We start from the raw sequence: 25,760 nt of genomic DNA, 5'->3' as shown, positions 1-25,760 counted from the left end.
GTGTGTGTGTGTGTGTGTGTGTGTGTGTGTGTGTGTGAAAATTCAGCAGCCATTATTCTAGTCTTAATATTTTCTTACATTTTCTAAAATGTTCTTTCAGGATTCTATGATGAATAGAACATTCAAAAGAACAGCATTTATTTGAAATAAAAATATTTAAACATTATAAGACTTCACTGTCCCTTTTGCCCAATTTAATGCATCCTTGCTGAATAAAAGTATTATTCTCTTTTAAAATACAATTTCACTGACTCCAAATTGTGAACGGATTGTGAATGGTACAAGGTAAGAAATATTTTAGGTCCTGCAACTGGTTACCAATTCTTTTAATAACATTTTTACCTTCACTAGTTCATTTTAAATGGCCCTGCATTGTGTAATAAAAAAAAAAAAAAAAATTTTTTTTTTGTCTTTTTATGAGCATGTAGCTTTATTTAAAATAAGTCATATTTATACTAATTACATAATAATTGCTTTAAATATAATGATATTTATAATAATTATTCTTAATAATAAACAAATGAAAAAAGGTTCTCTACAATATAGTAAGTATAATATGTCACATTCCAGGACGCTGCTGAAGCAACTTGAATTTTCAAGTCAAAGACATTTCATTGCAATGTGAGTAAAGGCCCCTATGGCAAGGACCATTCATGCCCTTTAAAACTAACCAGTGTAAAGATCATCCAGTCTATGAGGAGGTATGTGGCATGGTATTGACCTTAGTAATACCAAGTAATAGCTGTTCTTCAAGAAGTGGATCTTACGTAAGAGCTCAGGTCAAATGCTGAAGGGACACATACTGTTAAATACACATACTGTTATGTGGTAAAGACACAACAGTATATATTATAAAATATATTACCAGTGTGGCCAGTGTGAACATTTAATGACATTTCTTATACAATGTTTATTTTGTCCATACATTCATTTTTAATATTTATTTATGTATTTATTTTGCTTTACACATGCCATGCTACAAACTGTACATAGGGAAGAAAAAAAAATTGTCTTGTTGCAAGATACACTACAATCAGAAACTACTGAGTCTGTTGTGCAACATGCACAACTGTAAGTCGAAAAAAAACTAAAAACTTGCATCCTTGGAAATGTGTACTACATGCAAGATAAATGTGGTTATAGTAAGAAAAATGTAAAATATTTGATGAGTCTATCAGATGAATGTGATATATTAGGCTGTGAACTTCTCAGTCAACAGTCTCAGTATTAACTGAGAGTGAAAGTTCACAGCAAACACTGTTAAGTAAGCATGATTAAGGGAAACAGCCTTACCTTTCATGAAGGTTCTTTTCAAAATAATCTGTTTTTGTGCTGTTGATTTTTTTCTCTCCACAAAAGGAATATAATCAAACCTATATTTGCCCATTCATCAGAACATCATCATCATCATCATCATCAAAGGCATTTAACTAATCCCTTCAGTTTGTCAACTGGGAAACAATGACATCATCAGTACCCTTTATAATGGGTGTTAATCTGATGAGATCTTTAGATCCAAGACTAAAGCTGCATTGCAGCATACCCTTCCAGAGAGTCTAACCTCCCTTCATCTGTTACAGAGTAGTCCAAACAAGAACACACTAACAATCCCAACACATTACAGTGCCTTACACATCTTATATCAATCTGATATAAGTTGTTTCATGTGCAGTTACTGCATTTTTCCATTGCATAAGAGTAGCGGCACGTTGGCTTAACTTATCCAGCCTGCCACCTATGTGTGGTCTGAGTATTTTCGGTGGATACTAAACCTAAAGTTGTGGCCACCAAGATAGCAACATTTTCACCAAGGCAGGCACAGACATCAAGCAAACAGCGCGTGCGTGCAGTCAAGGTCAGGGCTGCAGTGATGATCTCGTACATCTCACGGGTCACAGCCTGTCTAGCCCGCAACACATCAAGTAGGTTGTTGAGTCGCCCCTCAGTCATGCAGCGAACAATGACCTGCCGTCTTTCTTGCAGAAGTCGGCAACAGCTCCTTCCTGCAGACAGCTGACATTTAACTAGAGTAAGAGGAAGGATCAGAGTATATGATAACAGTGTAAGCATAGAGTTAGGAACTAACACAAAGACAATATTTACACATCATTTTTATATTGTTCTATTATTATATGTGTGAGCAAAGCAAATCTGATCAATCAAGCTCCACTCCGCTCCGCTCACAGAAATAAATTACATTTTTAAATATAATGAAATAGAAACCAGTTATTTTGAATTGTAATAATATTTCACAGTATTACTGTATTTTGATCAAATAAATGCAGCCTTTTTGAGCATAGAAGAAGGGCATTTTAGTCAAAAACATTAAAAATAATACTAATCCCGAACGTTTGAACCATAATGCTTTTTTTTTTTTAAATTGCCTTCCCTCTTAGCCAGTTACTTCACTGCGACAAAACCTTCTGTACTACTTGCATTTCAATGAACAAAACAAGACTAATTCTGAGAAAAACAAAAACCCTCTGGGGAGGAAACACACTGGACACAGATAAGGCATGAGTGGGGCAGTCATTCAGGAAGCGAGTGAGCACAGTCCAACAGAACTGCTTACTGCGCACATGTAAAGTCCCAACACAAAGAACTGATACATTTGCTGTGTCCAGGTAGTTATGCCAACAGTACGTACACAATATCCTCTTGGGACCCTTTTGTCCTCTGTAGAGGACATTATATTTTAGTGAATTTCTCTGAGACCATACATGCCACAGTGTTAAGTCTGGATGTCCTGTACAGAGCACATTCAGGGCTTTTTAGAGATATCAAATGTTTGGAGGTTTGATCATAAACACTCCTTGGTCTTTAAAATGGACTGATATTGACAGAACGATCAAACTTAGCATTATTAGGGAGATATGATAATATTGTGCAATTATCATTTAAATCTGACTAATTTTCAAATTGTTTGTCATAAACATCTCAGAAAAATGTTATTACTCACGTTACTGTAATTAAGTAGTTTTTTCAGAAATTGTACTTTTTTGAGTAGTTCAAAAATTGTGTACATTTACTTTTACTCGTGTACATTTTAAGTGATGTATCTGTACTTTTACTCCTTTATTTTCCCTCCGTTTGTGGTCATTAAATGCTTGTTTTAATTTTATTTTTATCCATGATTATTTTTATTTATGATTCTCAATTCTTTATCACAAAACGCTAAAACTGGCACCGTTTTTAATGCATCTCTTGGTGTGTGATGATGAATTCTCGTATGAGTTTCTAATGGTTTTGTATTCTTTGCATTGTTCTAATATTTTATGTGCAACAATAGCATGCTCTGGCTGCAATGTATAGATACATTGTATAGAATGGGAATGCGAATTTATAGACATGTATGCACATATTGTATAAAGTAAAATAGTATATCAGATCATTCTGTTGTATCTTGCATAACATAGTTGAGAATCCTCTTTGGACTAAGTTTGGTTAAAAACAGCCTGAAACCTAAAAACTGATTGGTGAATGAAAAAAATAAAACATTGTTTTTGCCTATACATGTCTTTTCATGTCTATTTACTTTTTTTAATAACTTAGTCCTCTACAAAGGACATAGAATAAAATGTGAATAAAATATATTTTTTCAAAAATGTTTTTCTCCATTTGTTTCTTATGCTCCAACCAATGTAATGAAATAAAAAATGACAAAATTCACAAAACTTTTTTTTATGGTTCTCAGGAGGATATGTACACAAAGCTCCTCCAGATTTGTTTACCTAAAATACATCAGTCAATTAAGACTGACAAAGAGCAAAGCTCTTCCAGATGGATTAAAGTGTGCAACAATGACATGTTTATGTTCTTGGTCCGAACTCATATGTTGGAAATGTGCAGGACAGGAATAGAGAGTATTGGAGGGATTCAAAAACATATACTGTTAGGACATTTTGGAGACAGAACTAATTTCTCACCCTGGTTGCCAGCATTGTGTTGTGGGTTACTCTGAAATATCGTTGTGGGGGAAACACATGGGAACCTTAAAGATGTAGAGCTCTGTCTCTGGGGAACTCTGGGACTTCCATTAATCTGAGTGAAACCATGATCATTGCAGGAGTTATTGGATTGGACTGAACTTTTGCCAGTATCTATAAAAGACATGAGCAGGGAAAACATAATTATAAGACAATTTATAGTAATGAAGTGATCAAATGTATACAACATACTTTTAAATGAGAGATCACTAACCCTTACAACATCCAATCTGAGGACAACCCCTTGTTGCCACTGGCAGAGGGGCCTTTCCTTTTGCATTCAGTGAAGACTCTGGCAGAGTTTCATTCTGGGGAATCACCTTGGAGGTCAGATTTTTTGTGGTACTTTTGCAACTATTGTCCTGTTGGTGGTAAAAGACAGTCGGTTGTCAGAATCCAAAAGCTTTAAGAAGATTTATATTTGAACGTTATTTATTATGAACACACACAATACAAAATACAGCATCGGACTAAGTTCCTGCTTAATAATACTAACATTACGATATAAAAATGAGAGAACATTTCAACACAAAAGTAAAACCTGATCAAAATAAATGTACCAGCTGTCTTACCTCTAGGTTATGTAGCTCAATAGGCAACTCCCAGGATGAGCGCATTTTACAGCTCGGCAGCCTCCTCTCCTGGTGAAACAGACAAACATCAGGTCAACCATCAAATTATTCACATCTGTATTCAAATTAATTTCAATTCATACAGGAAACAAATCTACATAATATGGAGTCCATGTTCACTAGTGAAAATGCTTCTACTGATTTTTTTATAATTTAATACTTTTTGCATTACACATTTTATTATCAGCATAACGTAAGTCAAAAGTTGATTTGAAAAATGAACAGTATTGGTTTGTGGATTGTCTTCATTTAGCAAAATGCAGCACTCGAGTTGCATTAACTTCACAAGTTTGTGTAAAACCTGATGATCTAAGAATGATTTGAAAGTGAAAGTGAAATATTTTATATATTTATAAAAAAAAATATGAATATGAAATATTTTAAGAATGATCCAAAAAGCATCTTGTTCTTCAATGGAAGCAAGAACATCTGATCTTTTGAACAGTTTATATAACGATTAAATACTGTGCGTATTGGATTAGTGACCAGAAAATCTGAAATATTTATTTTTATTCTTAACTTTTAATGTTTCCTTAATTTCCAGATTTGAATGAAAAAAATCTTGTTTGTACAGTAGTATGAAATTTGGACCCCAATTTATAAAATATCCTATTATTCGGCTCATTAATCATTAGACAAGTACCTTGCATGTTTTCAGATGAAGAACAGCTTCAGTGAAAATCTGTGGCTCAAACACTGCCAGAGTTATCCTTAGAACCTCTACACACTCTGTATGAGCAGAAAATAATTAGTGATTATATAACATGATCTCTAAGATCCATAACAATTCCATAACTAACCCTCGGCTGATGGTCGCTTTTGAGGTTCACTGTTCAAGCATCTAATGATGAGCTGGGTGAGGGCATGGCTTTGAGGTGTCATTGGTGGCAGAAGGTCAACCTCCAAACCAAGCCCCAATTTGGTCTGAAGCTGATCAATACCTGTAAGAAAACCATTGTCTTCAGGCAAATGGAGGAATGAAAAATCCTTCTCACTGAATAAGACAATTCGATTACACTGATACATTGAAGAGATGGCAACATACCTTCACATGGACGCTTTCTATTCAACGTTTCCCAAAAAAGAACCCCAAAACTGAAAATCATTAAAAAGCTCAAATGAACTCCACAATTTCACTCTAATATACAATTGAAACACTCTAAAATGTTGAGATAATGCACCTCACCTATATATGTCAGCTTCCACAGAAGGAACAGCGCCTTGTATGACTTCAGGCGACACATAGGCCAGATCTCTGTAACATGGCCCATGGCCATCAGCGGTGGTCAAGTGCATGTCTATCTCTTGACCCCAGTCACACAACTACAATGCAACACATAAAAGTAAGAAAAATAGTTAAGCAACTGCACAAAAAAGCATGTTTCTAGTTCAAGGGAATTTTGGGGGCTACGCCTGGCAATACCTTGGCACAGTACTGTTGGTCGAGAAGAACATTAGTGGTTTTCAGGGCTCCATGAGGCAGCGGAATTGCATGGAGATGAGCTAAACCTTTAGAAACATCCAAAAGGATCCGAAGACAAAGAGGCATTGAAAGCTCTTGGAACATGTCTGTCTAATGAAAGCAAAAAATAAATGTCACTTTCAGCTGCTTTAGCTTGCATGCACAGACAAACATTTCCTGAAAGTAAGAGTTATATTACTGATGATGCAATAGTGCTAATGCATGTATTGGAATGCTATTCGTTGGTTGGCACTATTTTTAGTGCTTAGGGGATTTCCATTTTCTCATGGTCAGAAAAGTCAACACCTTCATCTACTAAAAACAATCACACTTCCTTTTGTAGATAACAGACTCATCAGGTCGTTGACTCATTAAATCATCTTTTTAAATAAAGTAAAAATAAATAAATAAATAAAAATTCAAAACCTCATGCAGTAGTGAATCTAGAGATCCTTCAGTCATCCAGTCCCACACCAGCCCAACCAGAGAGTGAGTTGTGTACACACCCAATGGGACTAGAACTTGCTCAGAACACACCTTGCCCAGCATTCCTTCTTTCCTTAACCTGTCAATCCATTTACTGATACCACAGACAGACACACACACACACACACACACACACACACACACACACAAAGCACTTAAGTTTTGTTTTCCATTGTTTGCTTTGGAAATACCCTATACATTGAGCAATGTTTGTACATAGATTTTACTGCACAAAACATTGCAATGTTTAATAGAGTTTAGTTTGATTGTTTATTAATATTAACATGAACTATTCATATTCGTTACTAATTTTATCGTTTTATAAGTATTTACTAGCAATTTGCTACTAATTAATCAATATTATATAGTAAATAATCATTAGACCAGTAGGCTATATGAATATTTACTATGCAAAGCGCAACAAATAAACGTGCAAACATGATTAGTCACATATGATGAGTGAAAATGCAGTTTACCTATCCTTGATTAACTTGACAGACACTTTGTGTCCTGTCCTCCCGAAATGTCCTCGCAAACACGCACCTACACTCGTTCGGACCAAAACTACATCGCGCAAATCTTTCTCCTCAATCATCTGCAGATGACTGGTCTGAGCCATTCCTCTGGACCCAGTCGATTTCAGCCCTGCCGGGATAATGAGAGACTGTTCGACTACATCCATTTGCTGTCACGAATAGAACATGAAAAGAATCAAGAGCCCAGCCCCATATCGCGTGCTCATTACGCATCGCTTGTTTACGTCGCGTCCTATTGGCTGTTGAGGTCCCAGAAATCCCCGGCTATTTTAACAAAGTCACGTAGTCTTGAAAAACAATTGCATTTGAACTAATAATTGATTCACCTGGGCAAGAGAGAGGGTAACATCTGAAGCTTAAGACTGATAGACCGATTAAAGTCTGATATGTAATAAACAGTGGTAGCTTGCTGATCTCACTGCTCAGCTTTTTTTCATGCACATAAAGAAAAAACAAACAAACAAACAAAAGCAAAACAAAACAAAAAACCTGGCAAACATACATTTCAAATATAGGCTATGCTAAATGTTGTAAACAGTGAAGCTGAATAAAATATATTTTTGATGTTAGATTTAGTTTCAACCTTCATCTACCAAAATATACTTCAAATATATTTAAAAATGTATTTCAGGGGCAAGAAAACACATTTTCAATCATACAGTAGCCTTGGATAAATTCAAATATGGATGGAACAACCTACTAAAGATCAAAACTAGACATAATATGCTTTAATAATGTTTCTTTCTTTTTTTTAACCTTTTTTTTATGGACCATTGTAAAGTATGTTCCTTTCTGAATTTTCTTCAAATGTAACGTGAATGTTTATTTTATTTTATTTTTGGGGATTGAAATATATGGAGGGCAAACATTTATATCTTGGGAACAAATTGATTATTGGAGGAATAGACTGGGGGGAAATTATTGCTCTGATTGTCACCTACTCAGGGTCATCTCAAGGTAAAGAGTCATTGGTGTGGTTCATGGAGTCATTTTAATAAATGCTAACATCTTCACAATGAGGATCGTCACTTCTTTTTGAGTATTCGTCACTTCTTTTTTTTCCCCCTTGACCCATTTCTCCTGAAAGTAATGACCACATGAATAACATCATAGTAGCCGACCTATACAAAATAACTATAAAAGGAAGACAACAAGACAGGGGAGTGGAAATACTACAGTTATTAATTATTAACCACTTAGCACACATTTATCACCATTTTTAGTAGCCTGTACATCATGTCTAAATTGCCTCTAGTCATAATGATATAACACTGCTAACATATCCTGCTTCAACAGCTATGGGGTATATGAACTCATCAGTGTGACTCCATCTTTCTCAACAATAAAAGCAGTTTCCTCTTTTTCTCAGATGTCTGCCGAAATTGCAAAAGGAAGTGTCTGCCACACACTTGGGGGTTTTCATTGCAAGGCTAAAGTTTATAATTAAGTCTTACACCACTTGCTGATCACTGTTCAGCATGACAAGTGAATGGGAAGTGATATTTCTATCTTACAGAAAAGGGGATGTCCAAAGTGACTGAACTTACAATAGAAAGTGGAATCTTGTGAGTCATTTGTTTTGTCACATGCTGTTATCTCAGGACAAAAAGCTATTGTCACTTTACTATTAACTTATTATTTTAACTGTTTTATTGTATAGGTTATACATTATTGTACATAAGAAAAAAAAGTATTTAGAATTCATAACGATATTAAATAAAGATGACAGAGGTAAACAGACACTGACAAAATGATTAACGTTATTGAGCTATCTGTTCTATCTGATAAAACTAATCAATACATTGAGCTTTTTATCCAAAAATGATTAAAACGTATCATTACTTGAACAATATGTTATGCTACGCTGCTCACAAATGCACAAAGATAAAGAAGAAAGTTTAGAAAGTCTTTTAATCCAACACAGGTAATCTACAAATACAGGGTAGAGACCGAACCAAGGAAACACAAATGGAACTGAACTTATAGGGGAGATAATGACACACACACACACACACACACACACACATACACATACACACAATGACAATGCTACAGTAAAAATGTATACAAATTTGCATGGTAACAGTCAAGTGCCCTGGGAATAAGACCCCAGTGAAATTTTTAACGCACCCTCAAAGGCAGCTGAGATATGGGTCCTCCAATTGGGCCAATAATGCAATTTCTCCTATTGTAGTGTCGTATCTGCCAAACTTATGGGTCCATAACTTCAAAATGCTACAGTAAAAATGTGTGAATATTTGCATGGTAACAGTCAAATGCTCTGGGAATAAGGGCCCAGTGGAACTTTGAACGCACCCTCAAAGGCAGCAGCGCCTCCTATTGAGAAAATAATGCAATTTCTCTTGTTATTGTATTGTCATATCTGCCAAATTTATGGGTCCATATCTTAAAAATGCTACAGTAAAAATGTTTGAAAATTGTCATGGTAACAGTCAAGTGCCCTAGGAACAAGGCCAATACTGCAATGGCTCTTGTAACTGTCAGTGTCCATGACATCAAAACTGTACATTAACCAGCAATGCAATGGCTCTTTCAGTTCAATTAAGTTTAGTTCACATTTATTAATATACTTTTCACAGTACGTTTCAAAGCACCTTTACAGAAAATTCATGTTTCTGTGTTACAACACCCAATAGTCTTTAATGAGATGATATCAGAAATTACAGTTGGAAGATGCTACAAGTTACAGTATTTACAAATGGCCTATAATATATGCATTTAAGCAAAATGAATGTGCTTTTTATAGCAATGATCATTTTGTATTGTCATCCAGAGCTGATGTTCTGCAATCCTTGGACGGATAGGTGTCATCTCTTCAAAGATGTTGGGTCATGTGAAGACTTCACAGTGAAGTCTTCATAAGAGGATGCATTCGATCAGAAGAAGGTACCTCCGGAGACAGGAAGTGAAGCAGAATTTGGATTCGGACGTGCCTTGATGCCTTGGAATGCTGCCTCCGAAGGCAGGAAGGTACTCTGATACATTTCTTGTGAATTCACGAGTGTATGTCAGTGATCCAAAGCAAATGTATGTGTGTAAGTGATTACTCCAGAGTCAGTAAAACCCCTTTTATGTAACTTTCCACAGAGGAGCTGCAACTCAGTGAACAAGTTGTAAACAAGGAGCTCAGATGAAAATCAAGCTGAACAAAGGGGAACGTAATGGCCGTTATGTTAATATTTTCCACAGAACATCAGAATGCGATACAGGGATTATTCCCAGCCTGCACGATAAAGACAACAGAACATTCAAGCAGATCGTAATAAACATTAAAAAAAAAAGTATATAAAAAAAATACAACATAAAGCAAGAATATAAGAACAAAGACTCGGACTCTTATGTAGTATTTCATGTATAATAATTGTTACAAACATATTGTGCATTGGTTATGTATATATTGTATGTTCTATGCAATGTCATACAAAAAGTACCTTATATCATGTCTACTTGTTGTTGGAGCAAACCACCAATGCAAATTCCTTGGTAAATGCAACTTATTTGGCCAGTAAAGTGAATTCTGACTGTGATAAATTGTGGTGGTGGTGGCATTATGCTTTGAGGATATTTTATCTGTTAAGGTAACTGGAAAACTCATAAAGATAAATAATGGATGGATACAGAAAATTCCTGGTGGAAATATGCTCAAGTCCACAAGAGCACATGGGACTTGGATGATGGTTCATCTTCCAAACCAACAATGACCTGGAACATGCATCAAATACCACAGCAAAGCCAGGAATCATATCCCACTGAGTAGCCTATCTGTGAAATTAATTAAAAAAAACCATTGCTTTCACATAGATTCCCTATCCGATTAAAATTTTTGCGTAGAAGCACAGACAAAATTCCAGTAGCAAGATTGATAGATGCTCACACAGGCCTATTCCCGCCGTGGTCCTGAGACTGCAGCTCCAAATACCTGCCACCAGAGGTCGCCTCACTCAACCCAATGATCATTTTTAATATTCGGATTCACACCTACCTCATAGTCTTGTTTGATAGGCTACAGTTCTAAGTGATTTAGTTTGTTTAATGGTCATTCATTCTTTCTGTTGTTTGTCATCCCTTGGGTTTTAAATGGAAAATGTTGCCTGTGTTTTTACTTTACTTCTCTGCATACTCTTCAGTGTCTGTTTACACTAGCTAACTCTATTAACTCTCTTAAGTTATTTTCTCTTTTTAATGGATCAAACAAATAAAGTTTCTTCTCATTTTGAATAACTAACATGCTCGAAAAGATGTTTCTAAACAGTAAAAGGTCAGGGCTGTTTGGCGTTTTCTAACGAAAGCAGAACCCTTTTTTGTGCTGAAGTGCTATATTGACCTTTAATGATGCTATAAAGAACTTTTTAAATATTTTTTTTATATATTATTATTTTTATAAAATTTATTTATATTTTTATTTTTATTAATATTATGTTGGGTTTTTACCCATCTTTCTGCCTGGTTCTATAAAAGATGTCCAATTTAACATGTTTAAAAAGGTGAAAAAAACCCCCAATAATATTGATTTTATATATTCTATATTATAATATTCCAACAGAAATACACATACGTCACAAATACTTCAAAAAAAACAAACTACAAAGTTTGTGCTTTACTGTTTCATTACAAAACTCTGAAGAATGAACAAAAGTGCAACCTACATCTGACAGAACTAATACAGCGTTTGCTGAGCTCATTTACCTTGATCCTGAAAATACATGAGGAATGCACTTTTTTGGCAGTTTCAACTTACAAAATTGCCTTAACTTATCTTACACAACTCAACTTTTTGACCACAAAATGAAAATATTTTTTTTTTATTCATTATTAAAAGTGATTTGCTAGAACTCCTATTAACATCTTACAAAGAATACAGCAGTTTTACACAGTAGTAAAAAGCTAAAGTGCAAGGCTGAAACAAACTATCATACTCGTACTAAGAATATGAATACAGAAATACAGCTTATGACAGGTGAAGCATTTATGCTCAATTACCCAACACTCTGGTACCCAATATCAGTGCAATGTCATCTGAGGAACATGCCACACCCTGACCTGCAGGATGAGAAAGGATCTTTACAAATGCCCTTTGTGAATAATCTTTCATGGTAACATCTCTGAAAGAAGTGAAATTTGGCAATTTCAGAGAGACACTCTTTGAGGATCACCAGACTTTTTTCAAACTCTTTTCATGAGTCTGTAACATATGCTGTTTTGAAGATCCAGAACTGCTCCCATCTGAAATGGACCTATCTTTCTTTTTCATCTGCTCAAGAGCATAGTATCGCAGCATGAGAAAAAATCCTGTTGGAATACAAGGAAATGGAATATCATGGCAATTTTATATAACAGAATGGAAGCTAATGAGTTAAATTCAAGATTTCTGAAGCAAACATGTAATGATAAGAAAAGGAAACAAGTTTCAGGGCAGTTTTATTTTTATATGCTGCTACAGGAACATTGACACAATAGCCTAGCCATGATTTGACCTTGTTTATTTTGTGATCAAAAAAACCTTACCTTGTAAGGAATTGATAATACAGAAGAGGAAGAGAATAGCCTCTGACAGAGGGCCAAAATCCAGGAAACCCAGGCTCCATGTTGTGCCAAACAGACAGGTGAGACCCCATATACTAAGAAAAGCCACATGAATCTTCTTCCAGTCAGGTCGGTTGCGGATCTCACTCACCACAACGAAAAGCATGACTGAACCAGAGCTCACCACAACAGCCAGTAAGCCAACATTAATGATGTAATGAGCCAATAGGCTCTTTTCATTCTGCAACATCCAGCACCTGAATGAACAGAGTAGAGCAGAGTTTATTTTAATTTTTGTATACCGCATAAACGGTTATATCTAATAGTAAGTACTGTATATATGAAGAGTTCAGATGCAAAAGCCTCTAAGTGCCACTAATGAAATGAGCATTTTTTATCAGGCTTCTATGTGTAGGTTCAGTAATTTCACTTTAATGGCAATGGATAGGTTCTTTTCATTGCCATTAAAGTGAAATAACTGAAATTAAACAATAGGAGCCTGATAAAAATGTTAATTTTAGAAGAAGATTTCAAGCGGCACTTAGAGGCTTTTGCATCTGAACTCTTCATATGTCTTCTTACATGTGGTAAGTATTGTTGACATCATCACTTGGTACAATACTCCTTTTGCCATATATATCCCCTATTAAGAGCAGTATACCAACCAGCAGAACCGGGAGACCTAAAATTGGAAAGAAAAACATTGTCATCAAAACATGAAGTTATTAATTATAATGTTTATATTCATTATATACTCTTCTTCTTGTTTTAAATAATACTTAAATAAATACATAATCATGTTATCACTTACCAAAGCCTCCCAAGTAAAATATCCATGGCGGGAGAGTTGAGTTGAACACCTTGCGGATCAACAAGAATGTGTGAAACACCTCCATAGCCATCCAGCAGAGGGTGCTGAGCAGTGCATAATGCAGAAGGGATCCTGTTATCTTGCAAACTATTTCATCTCCTACATTGGCCAGTGCACCAGCAAGAATGAAGAACAAGCACAGAAGAAATATCGCCACCACTAGACCACGGTGCACCAGTGAGATCTGGGTTTTCTTCCCTCTTTTGGAATACAGAGACAAAGCAGAGACAAACAGAGACAAAACAAGATAAAAAAAAAAAAACAGGGTGAGATTCACAAAAGAATTTTTACTGAACAAGCATTTTTTGTGATAGTGTTATGAAATCCAAATCACTGAAGTCACAGTCACCTGCGTTTACAGAGCCAATAGAAGAGAACCAAACAGCTAACTAAGGACACGGCACAGCCCACAGCGGTAATGAACGTCAGAGCCTTTAGATGGCGAACTGTAGCCTTCTGTTCCACTTGCTGAAGCAATGAAGAAAAAGAGACAAGGTACGTATCATCAAGGCTGGTTTAAGGAAAGCCTCAAAAGTTAGCAAAAAAGAGCGTAACCCTGGGAAGAAGACCAGAGGCCATTTTTTAAAAGATTTCAATGGAGCAGATGTTTCACTATGCTAAATAAACTGCTTTTGTGGGAAAACAGCTTATTATTTAATGAGCTGACAGCCCATTGGCTAATCTTCAACATGTTTTCCATTAAACATTCATTCTGGGTTGTTCTGTTTTTAGATTTTACACCAAAAAAAAAATGCTGTTTAATGAGAGAAGTCACAGACAATTTTGCGACAGGCAGGATTCAGTTTGCAGTTTGGTATCCACAAACAGTGACTGTCACAACTCAGAATACAGAAACTCTTATGACATCAAGGCTGTGATGTAATTGGTTATCAAGGCACACGTGATCCAAGTTGGCCATTGTGCTTTCTCCAATGGTAGAGCCTTGAAACTTGCTTGGTATCTCCCAATAATAAGATCATCTCTGGTATCATTTCATTTCTATGGCATGATTTGTTAACAAATCTGTCCCACTGGCTATGCATATTCCCAAGCATGAAAGAAATACCTTTTATTCATAAAGATTGTCTCTAAGTGAGAAATATTACCAGCAATGACTAAACTTTTTTTAATGTAATTTTCTTGGTAACCTGCTACTCACCACAAGAATGGCAAAGTATGTGAGGTGATTACAGCTACATTCTGTCTCTCTGTCATGAATTTCAACAGTCTCACAGCCATCATATGTCCAATTCACTTCAATATCTGCAGAGAGACACACCAACAGAACAATCAGTAATTGTGTTACAGCTAGCATCAAACATTTGCTTGATGTCTAATACTGAGTGTTGATGTGTCTATGAACATGAAGACTTGAGTGCACATTGTCTTGTGTCCCATGAAACACATCTTCTAGAATGGTTAGTCTGTGAAATGAAATAGAAGAGGATAGGAGAAATGCATCAATTATCAGTTCAAAGAGAGTGGCTTGGCACATACAGTAGAGATTCATCAATGCTATTCTGTCTAAGAGTAAATGGCTCTTGCAATTGAAATACCAAAAACAACATCAGCAATTTGATGTTTATCAGGCTTCACCTCACCAGCCTTGTCATGTGGTTTTCAGTGTTAAGGAAATAACAGACACTTAGTCTACTCAGTAGAACATGATGTGAGCTATAGTTGTTGCTAAGCTTATAAATAGCCTTTTAACATCACAACAAACTTAAAGTATTACTTAAGAAAGTATTTAAAAAATAGTGAACATGCACAAAAAGACTTACTGGGAGAGGAGAGTGATGAAACCTGATTCTGACAGGTTCTGAGAGGTTTTTGATGCTCTCATTCTCCACAGAGAGTCCAACTATGTCATCCAGAAGAACTGCATCAGACGATCCCCCCTACACAACACAAACACTGTTATGTCATACTGTACATTGCTGTATATGTTGGTAGGCCAATGGAAGCTAAATAATCCACATGATTTATGTCTGCTGGACAAATATTGTCATACCTGAAATAATGCTTTGTCTTTGTAGTAAGTACACACCACTTTGGATGTGCTCCTTGATTTGGATTTCAGGCAGGAGGGAAGATAAACCGAGGGTATCATGTTTGATGCTAAAGTTCGAGGGGCCTGGAATGCAACATTTATATTTATTCATATGCTAGAAAGAGCCCTTCCTGTGACTCAAAGGTTATTTGAACTTTCTGCTTCTATAAGGTGAATGTTATTTACTGGCAGAGTGAAATTGAGTCCTGTGAAACCCTCCTTCATCTCAATGACTGTGCTCTGAGCACAAGGTAGTTCCACCCGACCCCTTTCATTGGATTTCATCACTACTTCCTCTATCCTGCAAACACACACAAAAACATACATTTAGACATTATCAACACATGCATAAATGTTATTAACTCTTTCCCCGCCAAACACGGAATTTTCCATGTTTTCACTGTTATATGCTAAGGGGCACTATTACGCATCTCCTGAATGAGTCCAGAATCTCCCGATCAAAAACACAGACGAAGAAGACGCAGAAACAAACGATCTCATTTGTAAGCAGATGCAAACTTACCTACATTCAAGTGTTGATAAAAAAGAATGCTTGAAGTTAGAATAAAACTGATTTTTTGGTTTAAAAGTAGTCTCTTTATTTTGATGTGTTGCATGTTCAGATATTCATACAACAAAATATTCTGGGGGCCATGAAAATTGAGCGAAAATGATCAAAAATGCAACTTTTTTCAAAAAAGCTGGCGGGGAAAGAGTTAAAAAAGTTATTTTCACACATTCATATGTGATCAAATATTTTTTTTAAAGTAGGCTATAAGGTGTACTTTCTAATATTTATATATGTAATGCACAGTCTGAGTAGCTGACCAGGTTTACATTTCACTGCAAGTTGTATTGTATATAACTGTGTATGTGACAAATAAAAATCTTAAAATCTTTAAAGGTCCCCATTCACTGTACAGAAAATACTAATTCTGTGGACAAGTGACCAATTTCAGTGGCTTCAGCGTCTATTTTATAGTGCAGGGGGCGGGCGTTTCGGATTCTAGAGAGCATTTGATTGGACAGAAAGTTTGAAGTGAACATCCAAAAAGGACGCTGTGGGCAGGGTGACTGTGCTACTGAGCACCCAGACAGGGGCAGACTTAACCAATAAGCGAGGTAAGTGGCCACTTAGGGCCCCGGGGAATCAGGGGGCCCCATCTGATATTGGAGAAACATATTTGGCAAACGCTCCAGTCTGTATTTGTGTTCTGGAGAGCGTCAAATTGCTGCGCACTCATACAAATGCACGAATGTGATGACTGGAGATTTTCGCTTAATAATAGAGAGCCTTAAGAACACTTGGAATACAGAACAAGTTGCATGGGATACTTTTATAACATTTAAATCCTTTTTGTAAAAAGATTGAAGAATGTTATGCAATTCATTTTTTTATAATGTCTTCTTTTGTGATCTGAAAAAAAAGGTAGCCTAATATGGCTTCATAACAGCATCAGGTTGACTAATTATTTACTTAAGTTGTGAAGGGGTAAATAAACTATAAACTATGAGAGAGAGAGGGCAAAATAAGGGTTAGGCGTACAAGAGCACACAGTTATTGTGTTTGGGGCCCCATACCTGAAATTTGCTTAGGGCCTCAAAATCACTAAGTCCACCCCTGCACACAGATCAGCATCCATCGGACCAAGAGGGGGGCAACACAGCGCAAATGGGAAGAGGAGTCTGCAAGTTACCAGTGGTGTGACTGGTAAGTCAATCCATAATCCACCAAGGAGCGCGCTGAAAGGGGCTGGAGTGTAGAAGCCGAGTCAACATTATGTCTTTCTTATATGTTGAGTGTGCACCTGCAGGAAGGGAGAGAAGATGAGGATATCATCAAGGTACACAAAAACAAATCTGTTTACCATGTCTTTCAACACGTCATTCACCAGAGCCTGGAGGACAGCTGGGGCGAACCCAGAAGAACCCAGTCCCAGCAGGTGAGGAAGAGGGACAGATAAGGCCAGCATTTAAGGATTCCTGAATATACTTGTCCACGGCCTCTCTCTCAGTACCTGACAGGGCTTAAATACGACCCTTGGGTGGAGAAATGCCTAGGAGGGGATTGAAGGCACACACATACATCGGGTGAGGAGGTAAGGACGTAGCCTGGGACTTACTGAAAACATGGCAAATATTGTGGTACTCCATTGAAACATCAGCTACCTCAACCTAAAAAACAGATGACACAGAGCCAGGAGACAAGGCTGCACTCAGACAAGATGCACGACAATACTGATTCCAAGATAGCACAAAACTCCCTGACCAATCCATGTGAGGATTGTGCTGTAGTAGCCATGGGTAGTCTAGGAGGTACAGCTATCTGACTTACTGAAGGAGTGGAATAGGTGATGGAGGTAATGGGATGACCATTGAGGGAATGGAAAGAGTTGGGAGAGGGAAGAGGGATGGCTGGAATGCCCCAATGTGCAGCAATGGAAACATCCAGGAAGTTGTTTTGACTCCTGAGTAAATCAGTGAACAGTGTCCTTATACTGGATAGAGACAGTGAGCAGAGTACGTGAGGTGGGGGAGTCGAGACAAGGGTTTAGGCTTGGCATGGGGCAGAGAATGGTCATACATAACGGCTGCTCTTCTGGCTATGGCTTCCTTCTGTAGTTCTTGTATCTGGGCACTGAGTTTGTCTACCTGGGCTGTCAGGGGATCGACTTCCATGAAGCAAATGTTAACTGGCCCAGGAGAATGTTGAGTCACCACAGTTTGGACTTGGTCTGCTGAGTCCACTGTGGTCAGACTGTGCTGTCAGGAAGAGGCATGGATTCAGTTGCAGGGACAATGCAAAATTTTATTCTTAATGAGAACAGAAAAATGGCAGGAACACAAAATAGGGAGAGAGAGTTCAAACGGGAGGCCACGGGCAGGAAGTGCCAGACTGTACTACTGACTGTACTACTGAGCATCCAGATCAGCATCCATCGGGAGAACGCCAGGGGAGATCCGAGAACACCAGCACAGGTAAAAGAGGTGGAGCGTTGTTGGGGTGTGAAGGAGAGAGAGGGTGCAGGGAAAAAGTAAAAAACAAATGGCACTTGGAGTCATAAAAAACATGGCACAACAAGACTTGACAAAACAAAAGTAGGTCAAGAGGATAGTGCTACACTTGCATGCCACAACCATCTGACAAAATACTGAACATGAGACAAGCTAAAATAAGGGAAGAATGAGGACCTAACTAGCAGCAGGTGTGACGGTGAACACAAAAGGATAATTAGGGATAACAAGAGGAAGGGGAAAAACGCCACAGTGACAGTGGAGTACATGGTGTCACGGATATGGACTTTTGTTTGTGTTTCTTTCTGTTCCTGTTCTCCTGCCATAGTTTTGGTAATTGACCGAGTTCCTGTTTCCCCTCAATGCCTTAATGCCTAGAGACTTTGTGGACCTCGCCAACTTAAAGTTTGACTGAAGTGCCTTAAAGCACACAGCATTATGCTATGTGGTGATGTAATTTCAACTGAAACAGGAAGATGGGGCGGGACATATCGAGCAGCCCTGCCCCCTTTTTAAATAGCCAATAGCATTTCATTTGTAATGTCACAGCTTGAGCCAGAGCCGCTGAGCTCGGTAAGTTTATGACAGCCACAGTCTAATAGATTAGCCCTTTAGATTCAATATGAAACTGCTACTAAAGCAAAACAGTGATTATAATGATGCTGAGAATGTGTAGTTTGAAAATTGTGTCATTTATGTTGGTGCAGGGCACCTGTGTTATCTCTTCTACTCATTTCTAACTGTTTCTCCTCCTAATCTGATCCAAATCGCTATAAAATATAGCATTCTCTGTAGAATTCAAATGCGTCTGATATATTTTGTGGTATGCACGACTTGCATATGATTCGCTCCGTGATATCGTGTCTCTGGACAGGAGCAGACAGTGTGCGTGACACAATGCAAAACCAGACTTCTTTCGACCCAATGGAAAGCATATTTACACTGTCTGAATCATTCCTTATCCCCCATATAGTGCACTACATGCCATTTAGCATAAAGAAAATACCAATTCTGTGAACAAGTGACCTATTTCAGCCGCAGTTTCAGCGTCTATTTATAGTGTAGGGGGCGGGACATTTCAGATTCTAGAGAGCATTTAATTGGACAGAAAATTTGATGAGAAGCTGAAGTACGATGTGACATCAAAAATATCGTTGAGCCGTTTTGGCAGAAGTGATGAACTGCAAGCTTTGAATGCTTATATCTTCTAAATGCGAATTTTGTCACTGTTTTGGTGCACACTGCCTTATAGATAACCTTAAGACTAACATATTGATACTAACACCCAAAAAACTTTAATTTTGATTTCATGGGGACTTTAATGCACAAGCACATGTCATGTCAGAGTACATGTCAGATTTACAGTAAATACACAAATTGCACCGATGCCACAATAGTGACAATACCACTACCTTTTTCATTCAAAGAAAAAAAGTTTAGTATTTGGAGGGCTAAAAACCACAGTTTTTTTAACCACACAATATGTACCCATCTATTTCTTCATCAAATAGATTATGCATAAAACGATACTAAAACATTAAGATGCCTTAGCATATAAAATTAACATACACAATAAATGGAGGGTATATGCAATAAATAAAGTGTTGAAGATGTGTTTAATGTATTAAAAATCCAACAATACACTTGGCAGTCCATGCATAAAAAGTGAGCATAATTTAGAAAGCCATTGTAGTCATGGGTTAAGCTTCCTGTTTGCACCTCAACCTCTGTTTTTCACTCATACTTAAGCTTGTCATGATTGTGCTCTTATAAGCATGCACAAAATCACCTCTTGCTATCTGCATGATAGACCACATCAGTTCATAACACTCTAAAATAATAGGGAAACTAACAAATTAAAATAAAATGATGATTGGCTCACATGTTTGCTCCACAGGGCTTCTTACTTGCCTCATCACAGAATTTCTTCTCTGCAAGTGGAAAAACAGAAGAAATATATTGAAACTAAAACTAATTACATGCTCAGAAATGCTGAACTCACAAGTGAGCTCAGTCAGTGTATATTGATATCTGTAGCTTTCAAAAATTGTAATACAACAAAATGTAAAATATTACACTAAAGTTTCTTACTGCAGTTGATTGTATCTCCTCGAAATGTATATTTTTCCATGACATCATAACTGATGGTATCACCCTGGATGCTGCCATTCACAATACCATACAGAGCAGCAGTTTCTTGATCCCCTGGTGAGAGGTCAGTGCAGCACGTTCCTTGAAGGCCATTTGGTCGACACAGAGTGTGATTCTTTCCATTGACCTGCATTATCAGCAGGTCCAGCAGCGGCTCCCAGAACACACAGAACTGACTTTGATTTTGAAGAGGGTTTGATTTTAGATTAATGGATGAAGATTGTGTGCACTTGGCTGTGATACTGCCCTGAATAGAGAGTGTGCTCTCATTGGCTGAAATCTCAATTTCCTTACAGCCTGTTTTCAAATCATACTTCAGATTTCGGGATGCACTGCCATGGCGCCATGCTCCACACATCTTAAAGTCTCTGTCATTTTCTGTTGCTGCTACATGGACAAAATATGGTTAAAAATTTCAATTAAAATAAATTATTAAATATATATCCAATCTTATTGCATTTTTATGCACAATTATCAAGTATGTATTTTCCTTCTAATAAACAGATTAATTAAACAAGATACTAACAGCAATCCATCGTCAATATATATACTAGTACATAATTTTACTTCCTGAGTTATCACCTACTTACCTTGACCCAAAATGAACAAAAGACAGGTGATTATCCACATTCTTACAGGTTTTGGATTCCGCTCCATTGTAGCTCATAGATGATGCCTGAAAAGCAACAGAGAACTCAGTTAAAGAGAAATGAAAAAATACACAATGACGTGCCTCAGTAGAGCTATGCAAATGCATCCCATATGAATAGGAAATCATGTTATCAATATCTTTGCTGTTCCTTCCTCTTACCACTTCATTTTTAGCAAAAGACACATGTCTGCTTTATCTGTAAAACAAAAACCTTCCATTCCTTCTCACAAACTCACTATTCTTGAGATAAAGAGGCAGCCATCTAGTAACACATCTATTCCTGGGCTCTTATCAATGAGAACACATACATGCAAGGGTAAAAATACATTCTGATGCATGCTAGGCTGCATGCAACTGCCATCTCTTATCAATGAGAACATACTTTCATTTGCGACAAAGGGACTATTGAGATGATACTGCGAATGCCCACATTCAGTGCAGCACACAGATATGATACCATCTTTATGTCACCATCTTTGTTTTGTTTTGTGTAGCAATACATGAGTCCTCATGCTCAAGACAAAGAGCATGTCTCATGTCTACGATAAAATTAATCATAATACACCGTCAGTCCCAGTGTGTGAAAACACAGCCAGTGACAGTGGATGAGTCAGACACTGAATGGCATGTTTTCTGACCTGAGTCAGCACGGGTCATTGAGGCACACAACAGATCCCCAAGTCACTTCTGCAAATTTGACTGTTGTAAGCTGATGTTTTTTCTCACTTTGGTGAGAGACTATGCAGACACCAGAAAACTGTGATATGTTTCTTACGCACATGCAGCTTTTTCACTTCAAAGGATGTTAATTGATAGACTAGAGTTGTGTGGATTACATGTGCATTATTGTTTGAACTCCCATTTGCTTTCTTCAAATCTGTTCTAATGAAAATGCTCATTTTTGGGGGAACTATTTCTTTTTTAACAGTGCAGTACGCCGATTTCCCAAATAAAGTCTAAACATCCTGTGGGTAACAGCCACAGGGTCAATGATACATGCTTCAACACTTTAATTATTTCTCACCTATGTAGCGCAGATCTGCCGTTTTGCTTTTCTGCGTGTTGACCTTTACATCTGCCAGAGATATGAGCCAAACTAGTTGAAATGAAACTGTAGGAGAATATAGCACGCTGTAAAGATCAGACACCACTGTGGCTTTCCTGCATTTACCGACTTAAAGCACAAACATGCATCAAACCTGTTGTGGCATTATGCAAAACACACCACCTGCAGCTACCCGATTCGGTCTGACGACGAAACTATTTAATGTGCTTTACCACTGCTGCTACTATTATGAGATGTGTTCTAGAACTACTAAATTACTATGAAATTGCATGCGTGCATAAACAAAGAGTATGAGAGACACATAAGTGAGATAAAATACTAATAGAAAATGACTGCTAACTGTGTAGAAAGAGCCATGATAAAAATATCTAAACAGCAAATGTGCACATACATACTGTACTTCCTTTCACCAGACTGAGTTGACAAATTTTGCAACATATCTGATTAACTGACTATCGCAGGGGTGTCCAAACTCGGTCCTGGAGGGCCGGTGTCCTGCAGAGTTTAGCTCCAACTTGCCTCAACACACCTGCCTGGAAGTTTCTAGTATGACCTTGAAGTGCCTAGTATGACCATGATTTGCTGGTTCAGGTGTGTTTAATTGCGGTTGGAGCTAAACTCTGCAGGACACCGGCCCTCCAGGAGCAGGACTGGACACCCTTGGACTATCGCATACAGTGTCAGGAATATGTGTGAGACATTTCTGAAAGTGTTTTGACACAAAGGTAGCCTATACTAACACTGTGGCGACACATATTCTTGGGTTTAAGGGAAGTTGTCTGTTTTTAAAGGAAATATTCATGTGTAATTTTGGACATACTGGACACTATTTTGACAGCCTTTTTGAAAAGGAATAATTTTCAAAATGGAAAAAAATAAACCAAAACAAACTAAAACCTTCCTGTAATGAAAACAACCTACACAACAGCAGCTGTCATCTTCTTGCTTATTTTGTGGTTAGTCATTTGGTTTCATAGTTTTTCCACCCACACTGGCCAAACGATACTGCAGGCCCCAACAACAATGCACTACTTGGATGCAAACCATCAATCAATCATACTTTTTTTTTACTGTATATAGCACCTTTCAAACACATACAATGCAATTCAAAGTGCTTTACAAGCATAAACCAAAAATTGACACAAAATACAAGCAATGAAAATAATACAAATATATAACAAAACAGTAAAATGTTAGAATGGAAAATCCCAAATGTACATAACTGACAAGAAAGGAAGAAAACTAAGAAGAAACACAATTATTTCAATGAAAACCATCAAATGTGAGCTGCTAAACAGAGGATTCTGGGAATGCCAATTTACATATTTCCACTGTACATGATAAGATGAATTGTTCTTTTTCACTTCCAAAAGCTGCACATTGAAGTATTTTACATTATTTTTTCAATTCGCATGAAATGTCCACTTAGATCTATAACTTTTTTATGTCTTCTAAAATTACAGTAATTGTTTACAGTATATATGTATGCTATACTTCGCTGAAATGGGGAACAATAATAAAATACAGAAATTGTGTCTTTGTCCAAACATATTTATGAATTTTTTATTTCAATAAGATATTTGTAGCAATGTATTTTTATAATTTTATCAATAAGCGATTTAGATTTTTAGACCCAAAAAACATGATAGACAGACAAGTGCAATCGCAATAGAGCGTTTGCTCCTTCGTCACGGTTTGGTCAGTTACCCAGATGCACGGCCATATTGGAGACACTCGGATGTAAACAACAGCATGGATTGCATGGTTAATGTACTACTGAAGATGTTGTTTACTAATTTATGATGTCTAAACCATGGAAATAACATGTGGAAGCTGCTAAATCATATAGAGAAGGACTTAGTAAGCAGGAAAGGGCATGATATTTTGACAAACTAAAGTTAATAGGTGGTAAAGATCTGTACGAGCTGGCTCCTTTGGCTCCTAGAATACAATAATAATAATTGTAGCACCATTAACTAAATGTTAATTAGTTGTGGCCTAATGGTTAGAGAGTAGGCCTTGTAATCTGAAGGTCACAGGTTTGAGTCTCAGTACTGGCAGGAGTTGTAGGTGGGGACGTGAATGTACAGTGCTTTCTTTGCTCTGGGCATTTGAACTAATGTTTGCCTACTGCTCTGGGTGTGTGTGTGCACTTGGATGGGTTAAATACAGAGCATAAATTCAGAGTATGGGTTACCATACTTGGCAAATGTCACAACTTTCACGTTTTTCCTCAGAAAGTTTTTTTTGCACTCTTCTCCTTGATTTGTTATAACTTTTGTCAGTCTATAGTACTCCATATGTTTTTCCCGGTCTCTCCGATTAGTACAGCCCAAAACACGACAATAATTGAACTTTTTCAGCAGCAATAATCAGCAAAATTTGGAAGTTCCGTCCGGTTAAATGGCATTGTTTACGTTCAGTGCCGCCAACATGGCCGACTTCCAGATTGATGACGTGTCGTGAAAACACTGAAAACAAATAATTTATTTATTGCAAACATGTCAAGAGCAGTACCAAAAGTAATCCAAATGACGAGTTGCAGTCCTCTCTGATGTGAGTTTTGTGTGAGGTGCAGAATTTAAGATGTTAATCGCTGAAAATATTATCCAGATTATTATCCAGATCCACTCCAGGAAGGCGCGCATTTCTCATTCCAACAAGACAGGGATAGCTGCAGGTTGGAGTAATGGGCGTGACAAAAGGTGGCGTGCCGAAAGGTGAATGCCACAACAGAAACTAACCCCTAACCCTAACCAATTAGAAACACCTTTCGATGCCCCTACCTTTTGGCATGCCCTAATCTTTCGCCACGCCCACTGCTCCACCCTGCAGTCATCCCTACTTCATTCAAACACACCTCACCAGTAACACGGCATGTCGCAATCTCCGACAAAGCAGGCGAGAGCCAATGAGCGTTCGATTTTCCTGCCGTAAAACCTGTTGTAAAGCTTCTTGAAGCTGCAATTTTTGAATTTGTGATGAGTGTGTTGTTGATGATTACAGTCGCTGCTCAAGATGGAGATGAAGATCGCTGAATAAAGGCTTGAGTCTGGGTCTGTTCCTCGCAGTCATATCGATTCTGAAGATTTGGATTACAGCGCAAGAATAAAATTAATTCCTTTTGTTGTTACGTGCGTTTGCATTTTATGGTTCTATTGTCAGTCACAGCACGTCGAAGAAAACGCCTTTTGTGTCTCATGGCAAACAAAGTAAATATTATTACATGATAATTAATGGTTTGACGATTGCAGAAATGTTATTCATTTTAAGGGTTTAAAGCAGGGCTGTCCAAACTCGGTCCTGGAG

The 25,760-nt window shown here is 37.3% G+C and overlaps 3 protein-coding genes across 3 annotated transcripts in view; 1 reads left to right on the top strand and 2 right to left on the bottom strand.

Annotated features, from left to right (window-relative positions):
- Positions 1-24, top strand: part of LOC107700602 (probable RNA polymerase II nuclear localization protein SLC7A6OS) — a 20,752-nt gene extending 20,728 nt beyond the window's left edge. The window contains exon 6 of the mRNA XM_016502322.1: positions 1-24. The gene's annotated coding sequence lies outside the window, so the exon portion shown is untranslated.
- Positions 25-923: 899 nt separating this feature from the next.
- LOC107700600 (receptor-interacting serine/threonine-protein kinase 2-like) lies at positions 924-7,246 on the bottom strand. The gene is made up of 11 exons (XM_016502318.1): positions 7,043-7,246; positions 6,507-6,660; positions 6,042-6,191; positions 5,805-5,941; positions 5,664-5,713; positions 5,419-5,559; positions 5,262-5,347; positions 4,559-4,627; positions 4,201-4,348; positions 3,927-4,100; positions 924-2,024 (listed from the first exon to the last, which is right to left on the bottom strand). Exons 1-11 carry the CDS (start codon positions 7,183-7,185, stop codon positions 1,720-1,722), a joined length of 1,557 nt encoding a protein of 518 aa, XP_016357804.1. The 5' UTR covers positions 7,186-7,246; the 3' UTR covers positions 924-1,719.
- A 4,412-nt stretch (positions 7,247-11,658) lies between these two features.
- adgrg1 (adhesion G protein-coupled receptor G1) overlaps positions 11,659-25,760 on the bottom strand; it is a 22,468-nt gene continuing 8,366 nt past the window's right edge. Inside the window, exons 2-14 of the mRNA XM_016502317.1 lie at positions 21,324-21,409; positions 20,674-21,120; positions 20,465-20,513; positions 15,754-15,868; positions 15,529-15,651; positions 15,299-15,415; positions 14,899-14,941; positions 14,677-14,780; positions 13,867-13,985; positions 13,458-13,717; positions 13,229-13,328; positions 12,629-12,903; positions 11,659-12,412 (exon numbers count right to left, since the gene is read on the bottom strand). Coding sequence (XP_016357803.1) covers positions 12,273-12,412; positions 12,629-12,903; positions 13,229-13,328; positions 13,458-13,717; positions 13,867-13,985; positions 14,677-14,780; positions 14,899-14,941; positions 15,299-15,415; positions 15,529-15,651; positions 15,754-15,868; positions 20,465-20,513; positions 20,674-21,120; positions 21,324-21,390 — 1,959 coding nt within the window. The 5' untranslated portion in view covers positions 21,391-21,409 and the 3' untranslated portion in view covers positions 11,659-12,272. The remainder of the gene's footprint in view (positions 12,413-12,628; positions 12,904-13,228; positions 13,329-13,457; positions 13,718-13,866; positions 13,986-14,676; positions 14,781-14,898; positions 14,942-15,298; positions 15,416-15,528; positions 15,652-15,753; positions 15,869-20,464; positions 20,514-20,673; positions 21,121-21,323; positions 21,410-25,760) is intronic.

The sequence above is a fragment of the Sinocyclocheilus anshuiensis genome, unplaced genomic scaffold (assembly GCF_001515605.1).
Source record: "Sinocyclocheilus anshuiensis isolate Anshui unplaced genomic scaffold, SAMN03320099.WGS_v1.1 scaffold1099, whole genome shotgun sequence".
In the NCBI taxonomy this organism is placed as follows: domain Eukaryota; kingdom Metazoa; phylum Chordata; class Actinopteri; order Cypriniformes; family Cyprinidae; genus Sinocyclocheilus; species Sinocyclocheilus anshuiensis.
Note: the sequence above shows the minus strand (reverse complement) of the source record. Positions and strands in the feature narration are given on the sequence as shown.